At 34.7% G+C, this 19,284-nt stretch overlaps 1 protein-coding gene across 1 annotated transcript in view; it reads right to left on the reverse strand.

Moving 5' to 3' along the window:
- LOC149793244 (ubiquitin carboxyl-terminal hydrolase 8-like) overlaps positions 1 to 18,636 on the reverse strand; it is a 116,930-nt gene extending 98,294 nt beyond the window's left edge. Inside the window, exons 1-3 of the mRNA XM_089967207.1 lie at positions 18,550 to 18,636; positions 11,751 to 11,881; positions 9,134 to 9,278 (exon numbers count right to left, since the gene is read on the reverse strand). Of these exons, the coding sequence (XP_089823333.1) occupies positions 9,134 to 9,278; positions 11,751 to 11,860 (255 nt within the window). The 5' untranslated portion in view covers positions 11,861 to 11,881; positions 18,550 to 18,636. The remainder of the gene's footprint in view (positions 1 to 9,133; positions 9,279 to 11,750; positions 11,882 to 18,549) is intronic.
- Between the last annotated feature and the right edge of the window lie 648 nt (positions 18,637 to 19,284).

Consider the following 19,284-nt stretch of genomic DNA (forward strand, 5'->3'; position numbering starts at 1 on the left):
AAAGTTTCCTTTTTGTAGGGAAAAAGTGTATGCCAACGGCAGCTTAAAATGCAAACTAACTTTTACTGACTTGGAACGTACTTTAAAGTAAATGTGCTTCGTCATTTGTTATGTGAATGTGCTATGTTTTTCCACTTAATTCAGACCAATATGACCGGTTACAAAATTAATGAATATTTTAAAGCTGTATGTGCATATTTTCAATGGAATCACTTGTATTGTGGATTCATTGTATATGATGAGGTTTGCAGGTGAGTACAGTGTTGATACTCTATTCATGCTATACATTAGACATTTATATATAAACAGTATTCACGTATATGTACCAATTCATGGTTCTCTAAATAAACTATTATATTATGTCTTCTGTTTTCATTACAGGTGTATTTCTTATTTAATATGCATCAATTCAAGATGGTAACTGTGCCGACGAAGCATGTATTTTACCGCCCGCATTTATTAATCCCCCAATTTTTTGTTTTGTTGGCGGTGGGGGGGGGGGGGGGTAATTTTCTTCAGCTAACTGGCTTGGTTGCATATAACATGGTTCGGTATATAATGCGGTCAGGTTTTATGGCTCCCAACTACCGTGTTATAGCGGGGTCACACTGTATTTGGGGTCTAATAATTAACTCAGATGTAAGAAAGCATTGAAATTTGGGTGGAAAACTGAACTCAAATATAAGAAAAATGTGTACATGGGGTCTAAATTTACTCAAATGTAAGAAAGCTGTGTACTTTTGGTTGAACAATTAACTCAAATGTAAGAAAGCAGTGTATTTTGGGTCGAAGAAAACCCTCAAATATAGGAAAGCTGTGTATTTTGGGTCTTGATGTTGTTGTTGTTGTTCTAGGTTTTAACGACATTTTTCAGCACAAGATAGGCTATACATGGCGGCCAGTATAACTGGTGGAGGAAGAACCCTGGAAAACCCAGGGAAGAACCACTGACCCACAAAAAGCTAATGGCAGTATTTTGGGTCTAACAAATAACTCAATATAAGAAAGCTGTGTATTTTAGGTCTAAAAATTACCTCAAATATAAGAAAAATGTGTATTTGGGGTCTAACAATTAACTCAAATATAAGAAAGTGTTGAACTTTGGGTCAAGCACATCACTCAAATATAAGAAAGATGTATACTTGGGGTCCAAAATTTACTCAAATGTAAGAAAGCTGTGTATTTTTGGTCTAACAATTAACTTAGATGTAAGAAAGCAGTGTAGTCTGGGTGTAAAACACCCTCAAATATAAGAAAGCCATGTATTTTACGTCTAAAATTTTTACTAAAATATAAAAAAATTGTGTATTTGGGGTCTAAAAAACCTCAAATATAAGAAAGCTGTGCATTTTGGGTCTAAAATTTACTCAAATGTAAGAAAACTGTATTTCTGGTCAAACAATGAACTAAAATATAAGAAAGCAGGGTATTTTGGGGTCTAAAAATTCGCTAAAATATAAGAATGGTGTGTATTTTGGGTCTAACAACAACTCAAATGTAAGAAAGCTGTGTATTTTGGGTCTAAATATTAGGGCTGTTCCAGGAAAACATATACCCCCCGGGGGGAAGGCACTTTCAAATTCAACCAACCCACAACAGAAGCAATTAAAAAATATTATGATCCACCGTCAGATGTGTTTTAATCGAGAAACACTGCCCCCTTCAGAAGTACATTTTTTAACATAATTTCTGGGTATGGGTTAGTGGGTGGTAGAAGCGATTTTAATATTGGGTTGGGGACAGAAACGATTTAAATGACAGCTGGCTGGAGGTAATCTACTGAATTCATATACATCATATAATCTGCTGCATATTTTTATTTGTATTCATTCATTATAATCAGTCTTTTGTCCTTTTGTTTGTTTGTCTGTCAGCCAAGTATGTCTCTGATACTGTGAAATCACAGATTTTCATGGTGGCTTTTTATTTGTAGATGTCACTGATCAGTCCCTTAATACCTACCAATTTAACATCCATGAATACAGATTTTATAATAGATATTTCTGTTCTAATACAGTAATCATGAATTTGTATCCTTACTAAACTCCTGTGTTTCCTAAAGTGATCAATATGTCTTGCTATTTTTCTTTGTTCTCAGGCTTGCTGCTTTTGATTAGAATAATAGTTAAATCTTGTATTGCTTTAAATGTGTGGTCAGATTCTATGATTCATTGTTATTATTTTTTCCAATAAATGTTTTGGTAAACTTATATGATTTGTCAGAAGAAAAAAACAATGATGCCTGTGGAAGTGATGTTCATCACTTGTCTACTTTTAAACTATATCATTTCTTGTAAGAACATCTTTTTCAGTTACCGATGTCTTATTTTTACGCCTTGTTGCAAGACAAATATAAAGTTATAACAAAATATAGCAATTCAAACATTTGTATATCATAGATTTAAAAAAATGGATGAAAGTCAAAGAATTATTTTTCCCAGAGCACTCATAAAATCAATGTCATTGCAGTTAACTGTATTGTCAACAGCATCATGATCATCACTGATGGCCACTGATTCTGCACTTTCAATCCAGTTGTTACAGATGGCCTATCAGTAACATTCTGCACTTTCAATCCAGTTGTCACAGGTTCTATCTCCCACTTCTAGTCTTTCATATGAGACTTATACCTATGGTCTGAGGGGCTTTCATGGCAGAGAGGTATAAGATACTTATCTTGTGATACAGATCTGAGGGGCTTCTATGACAGTGGTACAAGATGCATGTCATGTGATTACTTGCCTCCAATATGTAAATGAGAATGTTGCCAGTTACTTGTGGAAGGTCAGTGGTTCTACATAAGTGGTGTTTGGTGTCTCAAAAGGACTTGGATTTTCTTCAGCAGTAAAACTGGCTGCCATATATAGATTCTCTTCATCTAAAAATGGTGTAAAGGCCTTAATGATCTACTGAAACCCCGGAGATCTCATGTCTAAATGACTTCAGCTGTTGGAGATAAACATCAAATCAACAGAGGCTCCATGTGCCGAAGTTTCCCAAGTGTACTAAGGTGCTTGCTTTTACATCACTTAAACATCTCACAGAGTGAGTTTGTGTCACAGATCAACCAATTTAGGTTTGTTGGTCTTTCGGGGTTCTTCCTCCACCTAATATATTGTTAAAAAAATCACCAAAAAACCCAAAATCAAACCACACTGAATCAAACCAACTAATTAACTGTGGCCACAGCAGCAAAGGTACTAGTCAGTCATTTTTGCCACAGCTGTATGAGTTTATAACTTTTGACTAAAGTAATTTTTGCAGTTCATAGAATATCGTCGAATATCGTCAGTTATGCCTTTCTGACAGTTACCTAAAAGTCATCATCAGTAGGTGCAAATGGATTTTTCATGGTGAGCATACGAGATGGAAAAGTCTTGAGTAATCCTGCATCACACACTGCTGAAAGGTTTACATTTAGCTCACTTAGATTTTCTCTTAACAATGTTCATTGTTCCAACTAGAACTGTTATAACTTATTCAAGCTATATTCACCAATATCTGATGATATGCATCTGTAATAAATATTTGTAACAAACTATGAGAATGCATCAATGTTTTTCAATGATGAATTTGAATTGAGCAACAACCACAATCAACAAACCAAGAAATAAAATTATTCACACTCTCTCAGGCAGAAGTAGGGTATAATCATAATCTGCCAAAAGTTTTTTAATTTTTTAAATCTGCCAAATATTTTTTCCAACCATACTGATTCAGTGGACATATCACCAGAATGGACAGAAACAGACCAGAAGGTTAAAATCAATTTGATACAGCTTTTAAGTAGCTAAATTCATATTGGTTTAGTTAACTGTACACCCTTTATTGTCTTCCATTTGATGAAATTTCTTACTGAAGCCAAGAAAATAATGTTGCACACATAAAAAAGAGGCACACTTCTACTCATTATTGTTTTTTTTTTATACTTCTCTATTCCAGCCTGTTCTTATGGTCTTCTCCCCCCACATACTGTTTGTCTTGTTTATGATATGTATCTAAATTTCTCACTTTTCCTACTAATTACTACACAAATGTTCTGTGAATATGCATATCAGTGTGAAACACAATGGGGAGACTAAATCCAAGATTGAAAACCTCTACATTTCTGGATGTATTCTGCTTGGATTCCATATTTCTGCACAAAACTTAAGAGTTCAGGACTCTGCAATAATTCAGTTCCCAATGTAAATTTGTGCAAACACCACGATATTAAAATTCAGTAACTTTAAATTTTGAGTGCTCGTGATCAAATTTATATCAGGACAGACACATCTATGACGACAGCTTTTGTGAAGAAGAAAAAAACATAATAGCCCCACCATTTTCTGGATCTATACAAATTTGAAATGTATGCTATCAATATTGCACCAAAGAGTCAGCTGCTGATTTCAGTAATGAGTCGTCCAAACTTGGGTCTGTAAAGGGATGGAAATTATGTTAATAAAACAATGTCCCTCACTTTTTTCAGTTACAAGTAGGACAAGCTCTCAAAAGATTGCTTTTACTAAAACTTACTTTCATTATCAACCAATCAGGGACAGACAAACACATATATACTCTATTTTATCTTCACTGATTCTTAGTATGGTTCTCGTTCTTTCACATCTGTAGTGATGTGAGTCCTTGAACAACTCTCAATGGTTGTAAGCCTTTTTCGACCATGCTGAATGGACACAGTGTAAGATAATGTTCAAGTAACAGAAATACCATTGGATAACCAGAGACCAATAAAACTGAATAGTCAAGTTATCTCCTCTGCAGGGATGCTGACAGGATTTCAGGATGTACTCTAAGTTTTGTGTGTGTGTGATCTCCAATGAGGAAGTGGTGGTGGTGGGAACAGCCATTGTTAAATATCTCCCTAACACTTAAATATCTGTCACTCTTTCTTACTGTTCCACTCTGTTACAGCTCTACTGAAATCAAAATTCTCGAAGAGATGTCATCTCTAGTTGTAGAGCGATTATTACTGTGATGTCATTGGGCATGGTCATGTGGTTGTGGTGGGGTCTTGGTTGGGATGGCATAAAGACTATAGGCTTACTCCATATTTGACAGCTAATTATGATGTTGTCAAAAGAATTCAAAAATTTCTAGCAATTCAGTTGGACTCGGATACTTGATTCATAGTCAGTGAACAGGTTCTAAAATTGATGTATTTATTTTGGAGCTCATAAAGTTCCTCCATCACATTCAAGTTTTGGATATACCAAAGGTGAAATTGGTGCAGTTGCATCCTGAACTACTATCATGGCTACTTCAAATGTTATTTAATGTGAGACTTTAATGCAAGAACTCACAGCTTCAGTGATATTTGGGTTTAAAAAAATAATTTCTTCTCAAACAACTCAATTTGGTGCAGATTACATTGTTTTTTAATGATACGGTGAGAATTCTTGATGTGTAAAAATTGCACAAGAAATGAACATCAGATCAGAAAATAACTACCACTGGGAAAATACTGATAGGAATATACAGAAATTACAATATAATTATTTAAGTAGAATATGTGGTGACAATACGAGCGCTAGTTCTACAACTTTGTGCAAAATATATCTTGTACAACTATTCTGTTGTTTCTAACAGCATTGTAATATGGCAGTAACTTCTGTCCACTTTTTACTTTAGTCCCTTACTAATTAAGTTTTAGATTTTACAACAGTAAGCACATTTTACCTTTTGACAATAACACATCATTACAAATATTTAGATTGCAAGAAAATAGAAGTTACAATTTTATTAAAAGCACTGGTACCAGTAAGACTAAAGGAGATGGTAAAAAAAAAAGAATCATGATGAACACATTAGTAGTGTGGTAAAAGACATCAAGTATTTTTTCATCAATTTCATCATCAGTTAATGACATTTTTAATTATCCACTTTGCAATACAAATACCAAATGATGGCTTGGAACTAAGTGCCAAAAGGTCTGCAGAAAATACCACCATGATCAAAATATACATAGGAAGAACCGAACACAAACAGGACAAATTTTTATCCATCTTGCTTCGAGTTTACACAGATCAGTCAGTCTCTTATGTTTAATGTCATTTAATTTTTGCACATGGAGAGCATGTACATCATTTGGTCATACATCTGCATGATACAAACGTTTGTCTTTCTCTTCTTTTGTTGCTCAGTGGTTCTACCAACTTGAGATCTACACAAACTTAATTATGTTGTATGGGGATTCTCTGATGTTCCCTACGGGCATAAATCTGTTAATTATTTCTGAATTTAATATGATCCTCCTCTTCAGTGTACAAATATTATTCTATGCTGTGAACTCCTTTCATTGCCTGCTGTCTGAAACGCATATGCATAACTAGCTTGAACAAGTTACTGTTCTTTATGATTGTGCAATTTTCAACATCTCACATGTATGACCCCATGGGTATTCTCTCTTGGATATCTCTATCCCAGAAATACTCAATGAAGTCTATGTCTCAACATGTCATGATTCCGAGATCACGTGTACTGCTTATTCCGTTACACTCAGAAATGAACACAAGAATGAAAGCTAAATTTGTTTATTTGATGTACTGTTATAAATGACCACATGTACATCTCTGGGTATTTCTGCCTCTGAATTCAAGCACTGTAAATACTGCAGTATGTTCTTTTGATGTACTCTTATAATGGTGACGACGAGGTGGGGGTGGCTTTCAACCACTAAATTCTGTCATTGTAAATATCATCACAGCTAACTGATCGGAAATGAACACAAGAATGAAAGCTAAAGTTGTTTATTTGATGTACTGTTATAAATGACCACATGTACATCTCTGGATATTTCTACCTCTGAATTCAAGCACTGTAAATATCAGTAGATTTTCCCAACCAGCTGCCAGTCAAAGCCTTTGATCTTGCCGATTAGCTACTGCAGCATGTTCTTTTGATGTACTCTTATAATGGTAACGACTGGGGCGGGGGTGCTTTCAACCACTAAATTCTGTCATTTTAAATATCATTACAGCTAACTGATCAGCACATTTTCCCACTATACAGGTAACTGAAGCAGGACTGGCAAATCATTGAATTTTACCGCCCACCTAAATAAAAAAATTGCCGTCCAACTATGCATGATTATAAGCGTTTCCGAGACCTCTGTCAGTTTTCACTAATATGAACCCTGCCAAAAATTCACTTCCTTGAATCAGTGTTTTGCTGCCTCTTATGCCAGATTTTTCTCTTCCATAATGCTGTATTAGGGTTTTAAGTCCAACATTCCCATAGTCTGCTTGTTTAGACATGGGTATATTTAATAAATGTAACCGGTATATTGTCCATCCAACACATACATCGGACTTGCACTCAACATCAATTTTAGGCTCAAAATCACACACTGGTATTTCCAGTGACATTTTTCCAATGTCCAACAGACCGATATACATGAAAACATACCGTGTTGTGATTCAACCATTTTGGTTTCCTGTGTGGCCCTTATTGGAAACACGCATTTGTAAAACTTCCACGATGAAAGTAAGGCTAAAACTCCATAAATTGCTTGTTCCAGGGCCAAAGAATGAATCAAATTTAGTTTAACAGCCATTCATGTCGAACCGAAGTATCCAAATATCTGGATGTCACACCAAGCGATGTGAGACAGCTGCCGCAGCACGAATTACGTCGCGAAATGCACTTTTAAAGTTAAATTTTAAAGTTTAATAAAAATCGCATACTGCGCAAAGCACATTTTTTTAAATATCCGCGGCATTGACGTAATTTGCCGAACATGTATCACTGCTTTAAAAGTACGCAAATTCGTACAAATTACGTGCACTCGCGTGTACTGGCCATCATTTTCTGACCCAATGTTTTATTCACGTTAGGAGAGGGTAGAGATGCGATTTTAAATATATATTCGTTTTTTTAATTATCTTCTTTCTGACAACCCCACCAGCGATTTCTTATTTTGTTAGAACAACCCACAACAGAAGTGATTTTCCTAACCAACCTTCCACTGTCAAAATCAAAACAGTTCGAAACACATCCTCCTACAGAAGTTTTTTTGAAGTACTGTCCCCGGGGGGATATATGTTTTACTGGAACCACCCTTAACTCAAATGTAAGAAAGCTGTGTATTTTGTGTCTAAAAATTAACTCTAAAGAAGCATTTTTGGGGTCAACAAATAAACTCAAATATTAGAAAGCTGTGTATTTTACCTCATGCAAGCACCTTTAGATGCCTCTACTTCATTCACATGGAAGCGTCTTTGGATGCCTCTACCTGATTTGCATACAAGCACCTTTTGATGCCTGGTGTAAACATCAGCCATTTTAAGTGGGTTTCCGTAACGCCAACATCAGGGAAAACCCGATATTAGATACTTTATTCAGTGCTGTGAATGACCATTACATCAGAACATGTGGTCACTGTTTATGTTCTGGTTGAAATCTGCTATTTAAATAACTAGGTCGTTTTCTCCACTCCAAAATGGAGGTCACACATTTCATTCAGTACTTACTGAGTTTTCACGATTAGAATCACAACAATAAAAGCTTCAATAACTTATGTAAGGCTCTGATACTGATGTAGGCAGCAATTAGTTTTTATAAATTATCAAATTCAGATGACTTAGTGATGCAGACGCAAAGAACTTGTACATTTTTTAGTATGAGAAATAGCAGCTCCGACTGGTCACGTGGCTTCACTGACTTGACGGTGAACGAGTTCTCTCAAGATTTTAAAGCACATAAAAAATTCTTCCATGAAAAATAATTACACAGCTATAATGATCCGACTTTACTCTTAAATTTTTCCATACGTAACAGATGTGTACCAAAAATGTTAAACGGTTAAAATTGCTGTTAAATGCAACATACACTACACTGCTTTAGAGTTAACAGGCAGGCCTATGTGTATGGAGTCAAATAGGTAACAAGTGTTCTATTTATAGCACACTGCACTGGGTAACTTTGCTACATGTATATCGAAGGGCTACAAAGCCATACACTCTATAAGGTAAGGGTTAATGATGCATATTACTCATGTAAAATGGTGAAAGTCCTACTGTAGGTCATTTTATATTCAAGCATGATGTGCCTGCATTCTTATCTAATGAGCAATAAATACTTAAAACCCCATGAAATTAATAATTCTATTTTTAATAATTATTCAATGTCATACCTTTTGTTTCTTGTAATCTGCAGTTTTCTTGATGAAAGAGACAACATTGAAATACTTCATGTAGAGAACGTAGGCCCGTTCTTCGTCTGACATTCTCTCACTGTGTTCTGCTTCCTTCAACATTTTCTCTGCTGTCTTGACCAGGCTGAACAGATATAAAATGTTCTGTAACAGACCTGGAACTCTAAAGCTTTAATACAATGGGTTGGGGTATTTTTTCTTCTTATATTTTACCCCAATTATGCCATTAATTTTAATGTATATACATCACTTAAAGAGTGGAAATTCAACACTATAAAGTGATTGGAAATGCAAAAATTATAACTTACCCTGACACATTTATGTATCTGTTATTGTTATGTGCCGAATGTAATTGCTGATGATGCAGACGACACCAGTAGTTGTGTCAAGTACGATGCTGCTCATCATTAAATCTTCATAAATTGTAACTTCATATGAATTTTTCATTCAGATATGTTTATCCAACTTAATTTCCCTTCAAAACAAGAATGTGAACAGGACTAAACTGAACAGAGAGTCTCTCTGTCTTCAGGAGTTGACACAAAACAATGAGTTCTCATGGCTGACGTGAAACTACTGGTTTTACATACTGAATTCATCTGATTTATTATAATGAAATTTCACTTGATTGCTGTAAATGCTGACCTTCTTTATGCAAGTATGTGTATGTTCTGAATGGTTAAACATTATTGGTCTTTTCTTACTGATACTAGTATCTGATGTTTGATGGACAATACATAATGCAGAATCTGCTATACATGTTTTGTTGTATGATGAGCTGGAGTCATGAAGACCAACAAACAATAGTCAAAACATTAGTGTTTCATCACACATAAGGTTTTTTAATAATTTTCATAGTTGCCCATGTTACTTATTTTTGAAACACAGATTACACCCAATTTATTTCCATATGAATGCAAATAGTTCGTCATAGGTATTGTGTAAAAAAGTTTACTTTTACGGTTCAGCAAAAGATACAGCATTAACAGGATCTTTGGCTTAAAATTTAAGCAATATCAATGAAATTATCCAATAGATGCTGTTATTGTCTGACAAAGAGGACACCAAAGAACCAATCTTACATACTTATTATAAGTGTGTGTGATTTGGATTTTTAACATAGCTTTTAAATTAACAAGTTTAGTCATATCACTATGATGTCTGCAGCGTGGCAATTTATAGTGATGCTCACACTGGGGCATAATGCTGCCAGTCACATTATCTGGACACCAGGCTGACCAATTCCAAACACTAACCTCTTAATGAGCTCCAAGTGAGGCAGCTGCTAGTACCATTTTTACAAATCTTTGCTATGACTTGGCTGCTGTTCAAACCCTCGACCCTCATAGCTTAGTTACAACAGTCCAGTGATAGGATTGCAGATTTAAAGGGCTTTTTTATTTGTCTACATGCTTGTAGTAATGTTAGGAATTGGTTATATTGTACTTGTTTTTTTGTCTTCATAGTTTCACACACACAAAAAAAATGAAGTCAGAAAACAACTTTGACTGTACATCTTCTCCAATTCCACAATACAGACTTGTCCCATAAGTTTCTGACCTACATTATTGCATTTTAAAAACATAATATTGAGACTTTGCTTTCTATGAACTGCTTATTTTCTTGAATATATCTACCAATGGTTTACAAAAACAGACAATCTAATAAAGTGGTACTTCCCAGACACACTGATGTCTTCCATTATTTGCTCATGACAAGTTCACTTACGATTTCAAACAGAGTTTATAAAGAAAATAATGTACTCATGGCAGTTAAAATATTCAGATCACAGATTCTATTCTTAAAACATAAGCTTTTTCTAATATCAAAGAATAACATGCAGAAATCGGGCAGTGATAGTTGCTATATTACTTGTGAAATGGTTAATGTCAGTCAGCTATTAAAACACATGCTATTTAAAGGGCAAGAGTTAGTCAGTACAACTGATATCAACAACAGCTATTTGATTGCTTTATGCCTACATATCACTTTGAACTGAAACAAAACACTGGAATTAACCTGGCTAAAGCATGGGAGCCTTAAAAAGAAACGTACTCAATGTACTTGTAAAAATATCACAGAGCGAAGTCGTTTTCACTTTCCAAAACAGATGGAGTCAAAGTTTACAATTTTTAGGCAACTTAGTTGCCCACTTCACCTGGCTGTGTCACTCGTTAGATGTCCTATTTCAGTTAGTGAATATTTTGTGCTTTAACCTGATAGCATGATGGCTGCTCAATTTTTCCTGCAATGCATTTACAAATAACAACCCAAGAGCATCTAGCTTGCAATGCAACATCAGTTGCTCATAATCAGTTAAAGCAGACATTGCTTGCTTAGAACTGTACATGTCTTGCAAAAAGAAAACCCAAAACAATGTAAAATTCTATAAAGATTCTTGACAAGGATTCAACCCAACTTTACAAACGTCAAAATGTACACTTCAAGACACACTTATGAATCAACGAAACCTAAGGTCCTTGAAACAAGTGTATATTATGCAAAAAAGAAAGGTTACTTCATGCAATGAAGAAATGGATTATCCATTAGCAAACTCATAAATCACCATATTTCAGGGGCAATATATTCTACTTACACTTTAGCACTTGTGCTGTTCATTTTTGGAGGCAGTTCAGACATAGTATTCAACTGACCAAGACTTTTGGCCAGATACAGTTCTTTCCTGCTCTTTTCTGAACTTGGCATTTTGATGGAGGGTTAAATTATCTGAAATATAGCAAGGAAATTGTTGAAGTAAAAAAAATATAAAATATAAAAAAAACAATTGAAAGTAATACAAAAAAGCCAAATAAACAATTGCTGGTCAATACTCTGCATACTAACTGCTGCATCTATTTTAATTTCTCCACAGGACTGAGGGGCTGCCCTTGTTTATTTGTATGTTTCCTTCTTATCATATTTCTTAAGTGGGTTGGCATTTAATTAAATATAATGTTATGTATATTTAATTTGTATTGTTTATTAGGTTTTTTTTCTCCATTTATTTATTTTATTATATACTGTTGATAATGTAACACTGTACATTGGACTTGACCTTATCCATAATCAAGTTAATTTTCTACCTAACCTGAATCATTAATTTTGGTTTTGGAAACAAAATGTTCAACTCAATGTGATGAGGCTGTACCCACCTTCTGAGCTCTGTAGCATCAAGGTCATGTAAGATATATCAAGGCGGGTGGTATTATAAAAAAGCAGACAGAGGTATCTCTGTGATGATACGAAATAATCTGGATGTTCTAATTGCATTACAAAATGCAGATTGAAAAACATGTTTTTAAAACCATTTTTTTACACCCAAAATTTGCCTGTTGACAGAATCAGATTTTGTCTGGATTTTAAACTTTTTGGTCTATGATGTATGGCAGACCAGTCTGAAATAGATATAGACAGGTGAACCTTTGCAAAACGTAGGATAAGTTGTGGATTGGGAGTAAGAAGTGGCCAGGAAATGAAAATGATGTGTCCAATAAGCTTCCCCCCCTCCAACTTTTACCATTCTGCACATGTGCAAGTGAAATAGCCAATGAAAAACAATGTTTCTAGCACAATTAGACATCAGTCTAGGCAATCAAAACTGAAAGCAGATATATTTGGATGTATTCATAATTAATCTCCAAAATGTTTATCCTACCCTCATTTCAGGCGAAAATGACAAAAATCTCTGGGGCCAAATGAGTTTATGACTGAATATAACAGGTATTTATGTATACATCCGTGTGCTTTTCTACACTGGATTGAAAAGTGTCAAACAGGTCATGTATAAGAAAATAGTTCGAAGTTATATTGCAATTAGTTAGGTATATGTTAGTGGTGATTTTTTACTGTTCTGGACATGTGCAAGTAAAACAGTCAATGAAAAACAATGTTTTGACTGCAAGAACAAACTTAAAGACCTAACAATGTTTCCTACCTTAAATATTCTCAGCATGTTTTTTTTTAATGTTTTCTAATTTCATAGTGTTTGTTTTTATAATCATATCATTTAGGTGTTTTTATCTTATTGGTGTTGTTATTATTTAGTGACCTTCTTTATGTATTTATGACAACCATAATTATGTTGTTGTCTTCATCATAAAATGCTGTTTATGGCCACAATACATGCCTTCATACCTCTTTTATGAACTTCTGTCAAGGTTGTTCAGGACTAAATCTATTTTATTTGCATGCAGCATGAGCACATAAAAGTTCATGTTTAATATCTCTAAGTTTTACTCAAAATCTACTAAGTGCATTATTCAGAAATGACAATGGCATTTCATTTTCACCACACACAGATTCCATATTGCTGTACACTGCTTTAAAGTATGTAGACAAAAAATTATGGAACTGTTTTTATTATAAGTTATTCTTACACACACTCACTGCTAAGTGGTGCAGTATATTTAACTGAGAGAAATGAGACATCACTATTAACATAATATTTAGGAAGTGTCCATTCACACGACTGCCATGTGGCTACCTTTGACAAGACTATTCATATGGCCACTTTGTGGGCAGAACAGTAAAGATTATCTGCATGGTGATAAGTAAGAACATTATGGACAAGTCTGAAATATTTTGATTATTGTTTCCAAATTAAAATAAAACCAGAAAAAACATGTTTGCTACGGAGGGAAAGGCCATCCATTTCCAACCCATGAACTTTTTAATAAAAGGCCTCATGTTGCTTTATGTGACAATTACGATGGAAAAATATTATCTAGATTAGTTGCATAAAATTATGTTCTGAATAATATGATTTAATAGTGTTAAAGGTACTTTCACTTCCAAACCAAATAGCAAAAAATGGTCATACAGACGATTGTACTTCATTGCTATTTAAAATGATCATTCCACAAAACCATCAATGTAGGTGTAAGACATAACAATATGGAGAACATATGTTCTGTTGTGCACTTGGCTTTTTCAACCATCCAGTTAGGATGAATGGGTGTTAACACGTGTTATAGGCAATTTTTCAATATGACATTATAGATCTGATTGGTGACACAAATGATTATGTTATTGCAGAAGATGCAGTGATAGTGTAATATTGTACCAGCATTGCCTATAGTCATTTGAAAAATAGACCAGATAGATGACAGCTGCTTTAAGTAAATTATGCAATGGACGGCCATATGAATATTATTTCTAAGCTCAGGTAAGAGACATTTTGTAAAGTTAACTGTGGCCATGTTAAGTCTTTTTGTAAGTGGCCGCAGGGCAGTTGTGGGAAGTCTTTTCAAAAGTGGCCACATGGCGGCTGTGCAAATAGCTTCGGTCTAATATTTAGCTATTTCTTCACAGAATATCATCCCCCACCCACCTGTACTGAATTGAGCATTACTAATACCCCTTAAAGTATTAGAAAGGACGATGGTTATAGTACAAGTCACACAGGTCATATAGGCATCCAACACCAAGTATTTCAGTAATGGATGTCATTTTTTAGAATTTGATTTTTCATACCTTTAAGTGGCAAGTATTCACTTCATTTGGGTTCATATACATCTATGTTCCTTTGGAAGGTCATTATTTTGATGCCCCAATAGGTGCTTATGGCAAAGTCAATGTTAAAGTACATAATCATTTTTGGGTGAAGTTGTGACCCAGTACAATCCGGATTTAATGTCAGGTGCTGTGATGTCACAATGAAAGGTACACATATTAATAACAAATTCGTACTACCCTCAATTGAGACAATTCTACTGGACACACTCTTATTTTGACCCATGTTTAGTACATGGCCACCTTTGTTTTAGTCCTACATGTAAGACCTCGACGCTGATATTTATATATATATCTTACTGCCTAAATAATGGTGCTGTGTATTGTTTTTTATGTCGACTAACATCGTAATGAAAGAAACAATTTCAGGACTATCTCACACAACTGGCAGCCAATAATGACGCTTTTTGTACAAAGAAAAGTCATAATGTTTTAGTCAGAGTTTACTTACTCTGATGTTTTTTCTCTATAAAATTCATATTCTCACAAAAGAAATGGACCTGTTTTCAAGTTTTGTTGGCCTAAATTTCAGTTGGCTGGAATGCGTCAGAAGCGGGGAATGTCGAAATCAGGTTAAGCTGAAGAATTCATTTCTAATTAAACGAATAAAAATATATTAACCCTTAAAGTGCTAGTTGCGACATTAGTCATGCTGTTGGTCTAGGTCTCATAGTGCTTGTCGTGACTTAAGTCATTTTCCAGGTAAGCAACAATGTACACATCCTATTACTTCAACTTGCCATGACTGCTTGTAAAACTACATTTGATTGGTTCATAGAGGCCCGAAACAAGCATTCTATTGTACTTTACTATGTATTTAGCAAAGAAGTTTTCTGAGCATGTGGTACCTGGAAAAAATGTAAATGGCTGATGCTGAATATGACAGTGATTTCTTGCAACAAATACTGACTTCTAATAGTGATGACATCAATGATTTTGAAGGATTTGAGGAGGATGAAATTACTGGAGCCGGTGAAGTGTTGATGAAAATACCCATGAGTGATTTTGAGCCAGGAATTTATGTGGAACTAGAGTTGGATGTGCATGTTGGCTGGACGAGAAAAGATGGCATGCCTGTCAACCCCCCATTCACTGGTACTTCAAAATTAAATGTTGAGATGGTGAATACTGAATCTATTGACTATTTTAGACTTTTGTTTGATGACGAGTTATTGCATCTTATAGTAGATCAAACAAATCGTTAATACAGATCAGAGAGTTCCTGGGGCAGACTTGAAGGAGAACAATCGCGCAAAGAAATGGCAGCCTGTCACACCTGAGCAGCTAAAACTCTTTTTTCCAGTGATTATAGCAATGGGTTTGGTACATAAATCTGATCTCGATTCATACTGGGCTACTGATGATGTGATATCAACCCCATACTTCAGCAAAAAAATGAGTAGGGATAGATTTCTAGCCATTTTAAGCAATTTACACCTGGCAGATAACGAGAAAATCAAGGTGACGCTTAACACAAGATCCACCCAATGATTGAAAATAACGAAGCATTTGCCGAGGTTTATTCACCAGATATGAACCTCAGTTTTGATGAGGCTACCTGCCCTTGGAAAGGTCATCTGAAATTTCGAGTTTATAACCCTGCCAAACCTAACAAGTTTGGCATAAATCTGTTCCAGGTGTGTGAGGCAAGCAGTGGATATCGTATTGGCTACTGCATTTATGCTGGTAAAACATGTGGAAACCTTGACAATTATTGTGAAGGACTAGAAATAAACACTGATGAGCTGAGTAAAACAACAAAAATTGTGACTGGTTTGCTCTGCAAGTGTAGTCTTTAGAATAAAGGACACAGAGTATGTATGGATAACTATTATTCATCACCTGAACTTTTTAAGGAACTTGAGTTGCTAAATACCTCTGCATGTGGAACCTTGCGAACTAAAAGAGGAGGTGTTGCAGAGGCAATGAAGGTAAAACAAAAACTAAACCATGGTAAGTATTTTTTGCAGAAAGGACAATTTGCTACTGGTGAAATATCATGACAAACGAGATGTAAATATGATCTCAAGTTTTCATAAAGCTAAGGTAGCAGTGATCAGTTAAACAAATTTTGCAACAAACACGCCTGTAATGAAACCCATATGTATTGTGGATTATATGAGAAACATGAGAGGAGTAGATTTAAGTGACCAATTTAACCAATACAATCCTGTAGTAAGAAAATCCAAGAAATGGTGGAGAAAACTATTTTTTCATCTGTTGAATGTAGGTATTGTAAATGCCTATCAGTTGTACCTGAAATTCTCACCTATGCAGAAGAAACTAAGTCATCATGATTTATATGTTTCAGTAGTGAAGTCATTGGTTCAGAAGCAGGAGATGTGTCTGAACCTACTAAGAGAGGAAAAAAATTTGCTTTTGACCAACCCGAATGCCTCATTGGGAGGCATTTCCCTGAATTTATTCCAGCTACACCTGGAGCTAAACAAGCACAACCTGCACATGATTGTGTTGCTTGTAATAAGAAAAGAAAGGACCATGAGGGATTCAAAAGAAAGCAAACATCTTTCAGATGTAAGACATGCCAAGTGGCACTTTGAGTACCTGATTGTTTCAGGTTATTCCACAAACGTGTAAATTACAAACAATATGAATGCAGTAGTTCAGATGAGTTAGAATAACACCTGAACAGGTAATAAACACAATGGGCGACTCTGTAAGCTCACAAGTTGACATGAGATAATGCAAATATATTAGAATAAATAATAAGTTAAAAAAAATTCATGAACATTTACTACTGACTCTGGGGGTCTAAACTTACCTGTCACATTCATGGAGTTGATGTTTACAAAACTGTTACCTTTTCTTTACCTGTGATTTTCACAATTTAGATATAACATAACATGTACATGAACATGGTTGAACTACTAAAGAATATAATATTTCTTATATATATTTGAACTTTTCCATTAAAAAACAAACAAAAATACAGATGAAAAACAATTACAACTTGTCTTTTTACCTGTAGTTGCACCTGTACATGCAAATATGTTAAACTTACACATGTGCCTTGATGCTAATCTTAAGGTTTAGGCATCCACCATCATTTTTCATAAAGGGGTTGTGTATCTATTGTGTATATTTATTAAAATGCACATAATTTAAAAACTGTGCAGTTTTTTTCTTTCTTTTTCTCAAACAATTCAGCACTGAGGGATCTTGTACTGCAAAACAATATAGCACTTAAAGGGTTAATATTGCAGAAAGTGTTTAGATAGCATTGTTTCGTTCGAGATTCTTATCATTACTTTTAACCGATTTTGGTATTCCCAGCTTCCATCGCAGTCCAGCCAACTGAAATGCAGACCAACAGAACTTGAAAACATGTCCATCTGCTTGTGTGTGAATTTTAATTTAGTAGGAAAAAGACATCAGAGTAGGTAAAGTCTGACTAAAACATTATAACTTTAATTTTTAGAAAAGCGCTAATATGGGCTGCCAAGAGTGTGACATAAAAACATGCTATACAGCTCCGTTATTTGGGCAGTAAGACTTAGACGCCCAAAACATAAATATCAGCGTTGAGGTCTTACATGTAGGACTACCATTACAGAAGTCCATAGCGATAGATAATTTTCGTCTGGAAGTTTCTTGGCGATAGTTAAGGTGCAGAGCATTCAATAATCAGGATTGAACAAACTTTGGTTAAAGCAAATTAGTGTAACATTTTAAAAGAATAATTTGTATTTAAAATTAGTAAATGAGCATACCCATGTGACTTGTACTATAGAATTGAGCAGAGAAGGAAGGGAATATGAAATAGTGAAACTATGACATGCATTATGAAATTCATTTAAATATTGATATGGGCTCCTGTTTTTGTTTTCCAGTACGTATTTAAGTATCCTGAAATATATATCGACCTATGTGATAATCGGTGCGCTAATAGTCTCCAAATTTAGAATCTTTGACAGATTTAACTACTTCCGCCATGTTTACAAAACACAGCCATCAATAAATGAAGCAATATTTTAACGGAACGAATGACAAGAGAAAATATTTGTTTTGTATAGAGTCCTTTCTAAGATAATTTTATTCTGTTATTTTTTTACAGTAAATATCCTGCATAAAATTGAAAAAGTTAATAATTCTTTTCTTTTTTTACCATTATAATCACATAAAATATTTCGTTTCCTTGAATTATCATGATATGGCTACAATTGGAGTTGTGTCGGCTATTTGGAATCCGGCTACAATAGTACTTCCAGTTCAGTACCCTACGAATGTAGTTGTAGTCTATTTTTAGAACATTTTGTCCTCTCTCTCATTTTGGTGGTGATAGGAGAGTTATATTTATGTATTTTTGGTAGGGATTTAAAAGTAATTGTTTATTCTTGAGAATATGAGTTCATGGTGTGGTTTTCTGTGTGTATTTCGGCGACAGTAATAAGGCCTTGGCGGTGATCCTGAAGTGAAATCTGTGTTCTGTTTACATGCTGCTTTGTTGACAGTCTAGTCTCCAAAAAATGCAGGTCAGCCTTTGACAAGAGCTTCACCGTGAAGTCATCTTTGAAGGTATTTTAAATTAACATATGATTTGTATTGATTGTCACACAGTGAAAAGGTCAGTATTGAGAAACAAATATAGTGAACATATG

The sequence above is a fragment of the Sinohyriopsis cumingii genome, chromosome 8 (genome assembly GCF_028554795.1).
Source record: "Sinohyriopsis cumingii isolate HCF-2022 chromosome 8, ASM2855479v2, whole genome shotgun sequence".
NCBI lineage: Eukaryota > Metazoa > Mollusca > Bivalvia > Unionida > Unionidae > Sinohyriopsis > Sinohyriopsis cumingii.